General features: G+C 42.0%; 1 protein-coding gene across 1 annotated transcript; it reads right to left on the bottom strand.

Moving 5' to 3' along the window:
* Positions 1–1,357: 1,357 nt before the first annotated feature.
* On the bottom strand, positions 1,358–5,538 carry LOC117042214 (zinc finger protein 226-like). Its single transcript, XM_033141743.1, has 3 exons — positions 5,467–5,538; positions 4,731–4,808; positions 1,358–3,499 (listed from the first exon to the last, which is right to left on the bottom strand). Exons 1-3 carry the CDS (start codon positions 5,498–5,500, stop codon positions 2,016–2,018), a joined length of 1,596 nt encoding a protein of 531 aa, XP_032997634.1. The 5' UTR covers positions 5,501–5,538; the 3' UTR covers positions 1,358–2,015.
* Between the last annotated feature and the right edge of the window lie 2,594 nt (positions 5,539–8,132).

Raw genomic sequence — 8,132 nt, 5'->3', positions numbered from 1 at the left:
ACTTGAACCCATGACTTCCAAGTTAAAAGAAAGGAGATTCTGACTAAACACCAGGAAAAACTTTATGGCAGTAAGAGCTGTTTGACAGTGGAACAGACTCCCTCATGCGGCCTCTCCTTCGTTGGAGGTTTCTGAGCAGAGGTTGGAGGGCCATCTCTCAGGGATGCTTTTGTTAAGATTCCTGCATTGCATGGAGTTGGACTAGATGACCACCAGGATCCCTCCCAATTCTACAATTCTATAGTCAGTGATAGAAGTGACTTAGAGCACTGTGTCACCTTATCGTTTGGTTAAAGTACCAACTTTATTTCAGAAATGGTTTTTTTGGGGGGGGGTTTACACCCACCATAGAGAGCCAGTGTGGTGTAGTGGTTAAGAGTGGTAGACTTATAATCTGGGGAACCGGGTTCGTGTCTCCACTCCTCCACATGCAGCTGCTGGGTGACCTTGGGCTAGTCACACTTCTCTGAAGTCTCTCAGCCCCACTCACCTCACAGAGTGTTTGTTGTGGGGGAGGAAGGGAAAGGAGAATGTTAGCCGCTTTGAGACTCCCTAGGGTAGTGAAAAGCAGGATATCAAATCCAAACTCTTCTTCTTCTTCATATCAGCACACAGAATATACAGGCTTCAGTGAAGATTTCAGTCACATAACCTTGGTTAATAGATTTATTTAAAATGCTAGTAGTAGTAGTAGTAGTAGTAGTAGTAGTAGTATACTGCTGTTCATCCACAGATCTCACGACAGTTCAGAAGATAAAAATGCAAGTACACACATATAAAAAATATATTCTAAGAAATCAATGCAAAAGAATTCCAAGTTGTCCAATTGCAGAGTTGAGAAAGAACGACCAATTTCCTTGTCGCAAGCCTGGTTCTCTCAGCAAGAAAAGGCTGAGTTAGTGGCCCAAAGGTGGCAATATATACAGCCCATCTCTCCTTTGAAGAGAATTATATGATATGCATCCAAAATGATTGGTTATTTCCACAATGGCCAAAAGGCGATTTCTCTTTCTGATGAAAGGAAATATGATTTGTAGGTCATTTGTACATGTGAAAAGTAGGAAATAGTTGTAACATGAAGGCTACACATACAGCTGTTTTAATCTGAGCATCATTTACATCGATAATTCAGTTGAAATAAAAAATTAAAATATAGTCCAGTAGCACCTTAGAGACCAACATCATCTTTCATCTTACGTTGGTCTCTAAGGTGCTAATGGACTAATTTTTCATTTTGATTGCCTCAGACTAACACGGCTACCTACCTGAATCTAGAATTGATATTCACTGTTCCTCGGAGCAGACTAAAAGCTGGTACTCAGAAAAGCTTCAGTGATAGGACAAAGCAAAGAGCTGGTCAGATTGTGAAACTTTATTTTGAATGAAAGGTAAGGGGATAGCAAGTAAACAGCTTAAACAGATTACAAAATAAAACAGAGTGCTGCCGCTTTGCAGAAGGACTAATCATAGCCTACCAACAAACAATATACGATTTCTAGTGTACTAATGAGTAGCCCAGAGGATGACCAGTTTCCTGGTGGTAAAGGCAGCTGGGGGACACTCTGCTAGGGTATCTCAGGTTTCATAATTTTTCACGCACACACACTTTGAAGGGAGTGGCACGTGGTTCTTTCTCTACACAGAAAGCCATAGTCAGTTGTATTACATTTCCCAAGGAAGCACCCTACTTGACGGGTGATAGGCAAGATGCAGTTCTGTTTTGCTGAAAGGAAACGGTGATGGCAGCAGACCAATGCCTTTCACTGACCCTCTGACCAAGTGGCTAAACTTTGCCTTCTCTCTTTCTCCACATCTCGTATTCACAATGAAACACTCTCCAAATGACAACCAGGCCGGCCCAAATATTAGGCAGAATGGGGAGCCCATTTACTTTTCTGAGTGGCTAAGCTTTATCTTCTCTGCTTCTCCACCTCTGGGATTCACACCGGTTTCTACGCTGTGTGCATTCTTCGATGTGCAATAAGATTTCCACCCTGGCTGAAGCTCATTCCACATTACATACATTTAAACGGTTTCTGCCCAGTATGGGTTCTATGATGTAAAGTAAGGTTACTCCTACGCCTGAAGCTCTTTCCACACACCATGCATCCATATGGTTTCCCCGCTGTGTGGGTTCTTTGATGTGCAGTAAGAGCACTCCTACAACTGAAGCTCTTTCCACACTCCATGCAGTCAAAAAGTTTTTCACCGGTGTGGGTTTTCTGATGTAAAGTAAGATAGTAATTGAGACTGAAACTCTTTCCACACACCATACATTTAAATGGTTTCTCTGTTCTGTGGGTTCTTTGATGTGTGGTAAGGTTTCCACTCTGGCTGAAGCTCTTTCCACACTCCATACATTTAAATGGTTTCTCCCCAGTGTGCGTTCTCTGATGTGCAGTCAATCTTCCACTCTGCCTGAAGCTCTTTCCACACTCTATACATTTAAATGGCTTCTCCCCCGTGTGGGTTCTCTGATGCACAATTAAGACACTACTTGCACGAAAGCTCTTTCCACATTCCATGCATTTGAACGGTTTCTCCCCGGTGTGGGTTCTCTGATGTAAAGTGAGAGAGTAATTGAAACTGAAACTCTTTCCACATACCATACATTTAAATGGTTTATCTGCTGTGTGGGTTCTTTGATGTGCAGTAAGATTTCCGCTCTGGCTGAAGCTCTTTCCACACTCTATACATTTAAAGGGTTTCTCACCAGTGTGGGTTCTTTGATGTAAAGTAAGGTTACTCCTACAACTGAAGCTCTTTCCACACACCAAGCATTTATGCGGTTTCTCCCCACTGGGGATCCTTTGATGTAGAGTAAAACGGTCATTAAGACTGAAGCTATTTTCACACACCATAGATTTAAATCGTTTCTCCTCAGTATGGGTTCTCTGATGCGCAGTAAGGAAACTACTGGTGCAGAAGCTCTTTCCACACTCCATGCATTTATGCAGATTCTCCCCAGTGTGCGTTCTTTGATGTAAAGTAAGATGGTGATTGAGACTGAAACTCTTCCCACACACCATACATGTAAATGGTTTCTCCCCTGTATGGGTTCTTTGATGTGCAATAAGGTTTCCGCTCTGGCTGAAGCTCTTTCCACACTCCATGCATTTGAACGGTTTCTCCCCTGTGTGGGTTTTTTTATGTTTGACAAGGTTACCAGCACTGCTTAAGCTCTTTCCACACTCTGCGCATTGAAATGCTTTCTCCCCTGTTTGGGTTCTTTGATGTAAACTAACACTTCCACTCTGACTGAAGCTGTTTCCACACTCCACACTGCTGCTCCCTGTACATTCTTCTTGTGGATTCAGGGTGACATGGATATCAATGTCCTGTGTAGTAGAGGATTTCCTTTGCCCATTTTTCAAAATGTTTCCTACATGCTTTCGGGGCGTCTGTTGCTTCACATATGTCTTTTTCCCTGCTTCATGCTCCACATGTTCTGATGACACCATCAATGGCTCCCCATAATTCTTGCTCTTCTGCCTGTCACCTGTTTAGGGAGATGGAGAAAATGAAAATATCATTCACACTGCATGGCAGAAGCCGACATGCTCATTATGCATTGAGTCCAGATCGTTGCTTCTCCAATTTTACTGTTGTCAAGCATGTCCCTTCTCTTCCTGCAAAGCTGAATCTGAAGTTAGCTTCAGAATATGCTACAGCTCCACGCGTCCCTTCCTGTTCCACCTTCCACATGCTGTCACTGAGCACAGTTGTGTCTGCTGATCTCATAGAATCATAGAGTTGGAAGAGACCACAAGGGCCATCCAGTCCAACCCCCTGCCAATCTCTCCCCTTTCTCAGAGTCCCATCCAACTGGATCTTCTCCTTCCACCCAAGCGATTAAGTCTGGTTTGGGAAACGGTTTCAAAGAAGGCAGTGCAAATTCCGAGTGCAAAATGCCCAGACACTCCTACGGCTACTACTGCCATGGCTCCCTTCCAAAAAGCAGGGAAAGGCAAGATCTTAGCCCTCCTGCTGAGGGATAGCAGAAGGGCACATGGGCGCTTGTGAAGAGAATCTCACAGTACATTAACCTCAGCTCAGTGGCACCACAGAGGATATTTTAATTTGAGGCATATCTCAGCACAAAGGAAGGGGAAACTCAAGCCTGAAGGACATCTCTGGTCCTTAGAAGAATAGTCCTACTGGACCAGGCCAAAGGTCTCCTAGACATGGTCAATTTTTGCAGCTTTCAGGTGTGCATGTTCATGCTCTGTGGGGACCAGGGGCGGAATGGGGTGTAACAACAAATGTAAAACATTTTATGATGTTTTTGTATGTACTGGAAGCCAGTCAGGGTGGTTGGGGAAACCCAGCCGGATGGGAGGGGTATAAATAAATAAATAAATAAAAATATTACTATTCAATGTCGCTTTCGGGGAGAAGCAGAGTTACTACAAAACTCACCCTCTGTCCTCCAGTCAGGCTAGCAGATTTCAAGGACACAACCCAGCCAGGAAAAAAGGACTCAAGGAGGATGTGAAGCAGGGCAGGTAATGGGTCATGGTCTGGGGAGGGAGATGGCCAGGGAGAAGATAGCCCCAAGGGCCAGCTGGAGAGCGTTTGAAGGCTGCATTTGCCCACCTGGTCTATTTAGTCCTACAGAAGCCAACTAGATACTGTGAGAGGAAGCCCAGAAGCAGGACATAAAGGCAGAAGGCTTGTGCTCCCTCTCTTTCTGGAGGAAAAGGGGTCCCACAACACATCTAAGCAGCTACCTTCTGAGATCTCCACTCCTTTGGGATCCTGGAGAAATGGATCTTGTCCTTCTTCCCAACAGGCACTTAGGTCCGATTCTGCCAAGGAAAAAGACAATATTGGTTACATTTGGCTGCAAATATCCAGCCGTTTCAAATTAATCTGTATCCACAACCTCAAAAACAAGAGAAGGAAGGGACTACGTAACCAGAGCCTATAAAGAGGCACCACACGAGTAGGCGAAAGCAAAGTTGCAAATACCAGAGGAGGGCAACCAAAATGGTCAAAGGCCTGGAAACGATGCCTTAGGAGGAACGGCTTAGGGAGCTGGGCTTAGGGAGAAGAGAAGGTTAAGAGGTGATATGATAGCCATGTTCAAATATATAAAAGGATGTCACATAGAGGAGGGAGAAAGGTTGTTTTCTGCTGCTCCAGAGAAGCGGACACGGGGCAATGGATTCAAACTACAAGAAAGAAGATTCCACCTAAACATTAGGAAGAACTTCCTGACAGTAAGAGCTGTTCGGCAGTGGAATTTGCTGCCAAGGAGTGTGGTGGAGTCTCCTTCTTTGGAGGGTCTTTAAGCAGAGGCTTGACAGCCATCTGTCAGGAATGCTTTGATGGTGTTTCCTGCTTGGCAGGGGGTTGGACTGGATGGCCCTTGGGGTCTCTTCCAACTCTATGATTCTAGGATTTGACCTAAAGTTTCACACCTTCAACGTCTAACAGCCAAGAGGAATAAAAATGTGCCCTTACCTAAAGAGGCCACCATCTCATAATTGTCCTCCATGACTTCCTTGTGCAGAGCTCTTTGGCACGGATCCAGCAGAGCCCACTCCTCCTCCGTGAAAAACACAGCCACCTCCTCAAAGGTCAAGAGGGCCTGGAAGAAGAAGAAGAAGAAGAAGAAGAAGAAGAAGAAGAAGAAGAAGACAACAGAGCTTCTCTTCAATCCCCATCATCTCCACTCAACACAGAAGGAAGCTGGGTTGTCCCACCTGTGCCTCTTCCCTCCTCCCTGCTCCCGTTGCTCTTTCCCTACCTGAGGAAGCTGCCTGGCTCCTCTTTCCACTCCACCTTTAAGAAGAGACTGTTCAGACGGTGTGTCGGGGGCCATTTTGTTGCCAGTGGAAAGGATGGAGGAGGAGGAAGAGGAGGCGTGAACTGGGCCACTTCTGGGACTCTCTCAGCTGTGGCCACGATACACTTCAATGCAGGGAGCAGCTCTTTAAGGAGAATAATGCAGAAATTATTATTATTATTAGAAATTATATACTGCCCTATACCTGGAGGTCTGAGAGAAGTTCACAGAAAGGCGGATTTATTTAGGGTGGGAAACATTTACACACATGGCATACATTTGACTGGGGAACGAATATTAAGTAAAGCTAGACAACATCTGGAATTTGCTAAACATGCATCAAATCACACATTTTTTCTAACAAACCCAGCACATGCCTCTTTAAACTTCGGCTGAAATTCTAATTGCAAATACAAATGCAGAATCCAAACACGTATTATCAAAAAATGTATTGAAACAGTTGGTGGTATTCATTTAGGCGAAACCAACTTGGTGGAACATACCTGGAGATCAGACCTAGGGACAGTAATCGAAGAGGCCAGCTGGCAGAGACTGTGGGATAACAAACCCATTGAAGTCCACAGCAATCCACACCGCTGTGAACTGTGTCTGGATCTGTGGATGTATAAGAAAAGAGGACAATTCGAGGAGTGGTTCCGATGTAAGATGGAAAGGGAAAATGGTTAGAAGTGGGATAGGATGAACTGTATTGGTATCCTGAAGCCGGTGTGTCAAGCTTTTTTTAAGTTTTTGGACTATAAAAGAGATATTTTGTTTTTCTTTTATTAGCAGCAGTTTAAGGGAAAGAAGATGTTAGATAAGATTTGTTTTAAGAATGATATGTTAAGATATGAAGAATAATATGTTAAGATATGTTAACAATATGTTTAGAGAGGAAGAATAATATGTTAAGATATGAAGTTTTGTTATTAGCTATATGAAGTTACAATATGATTTGATTTTATCCAAGATAAGAAGTGAAATATTATTGTAAACTAAAAAACAAGATTTTAAGGAGAATCTTTAGTTTTGAATTTTTAAATGAATTTAATTTCAGAGATATGAAGTTATTAAAGTAAAACTTGGAATAGGAGCCGAAGGAGAGAAAGCAGGGGAAGTCAATAATGATGATTTGAACAAGAATTTTTTTTTTTTTTTTGGAACAAGAAGAAAAATCGTTGGTGTATTTGTATGTGTTTAGTCATAGTGGTGGGTAAGTGTTGGGGTTAATGTTGGTGAAGGTGTTTGGAGTGTTGTTTGTTATGGAAAAACCAATAAATTCTTTAAAAAAAAAAAAGAAGTCAGTATATGGACACATAAAAGAAATCCCCTTTAAACTCCTACACTGCTGCTTCTAGCACCCCTGAGGTGTAGCTATATGAACAAAGCTATATTCCTTTTTTTAAATATTATTTTTATTATTTTTTACACTATACTACTACAATATAAAATTAAATCAAACATTTTCATACATTTTCCACTTTGGCTTGCAAAGCCGTGACTTCCCTCAATCCCTCCACATGGCTTTCGGAATCATATCTTGGTATTATACTTCTTTAATCGACCATTGCTTACATTATCATAAAATTCCTTCTTACTTTAACTACCATACTTACAATAATATTTCTACACATTAACTACAAAACTTCTTGAAATCCTATTAGCATATAGTCAATTGTAAATTGTCTTTTAAATAGTTTGTAAACTTTAACCAGTCTTTGATGAATTTCTGGTCCCACAGTTCCCGGATTCTTCCCGTCATTTTGTCCAGAACAAAGCTATATTCCGTCTCTGCTGGAGAGAGTGAAAGGGGGTTGGAACAACGAAACATGTGGCAGGCATGCCACAAAGGACTTTCATTTTGGGGGGAAACTGTTTATGAAATAAGCTTGATCCCGAAACAAAAAAAATCCTACGTATCCCAACTTTGGAATTGTTAACTATTTTTAAAGATGAAAATGCTAATATGAAATACAAAGAACTCATTTCAGCAGGGGCTAAACAATTCATTGCTCAAAACGGGAAATCTCTGGAACACTTGCAATTATCACAATGGAAACAGAAAATCTGGACTATTGAACTTTCTAAAAAAAAAACCCACAGATTTTATACCTACTGCTTTTTGCATTTTTCTATTGCTACGATAATTGCTTTTGCTTCTTATGTTTTTGATCTGTGTTATATTCTTGTTCTCTTTTGTAGGCTATCTTGAAAATCTAGACTAATAAAATTATGGTCATCTACAAACAAACAGAAGACTGATCGCCAAAGAATTGATGTTTTTGAATTATGGTGCTGGAGGAGACTCTTGAGAGTCCCATGGACTGCAAGAAGATCAAAC

This window comes from Lacerta agilis, chromosome 2 (assembly GCF_009819535.1).
Source record: "Lacerta agilis isolate rLacAgi1 chromosome 2, rLacAgi1.pri, whole genome shotgun sequence".
Taxonomy (NCBI): Eukaryota; Metazoa; Chordata; class Lepidosauria; order Squamata; family Lacertidae; genus Lacerta; species Lacerta agilis.
Note: the sequence above shows the minus strand (reverse complement) of the source record. Positions and strands in the feature narration are given on the sequence as shown.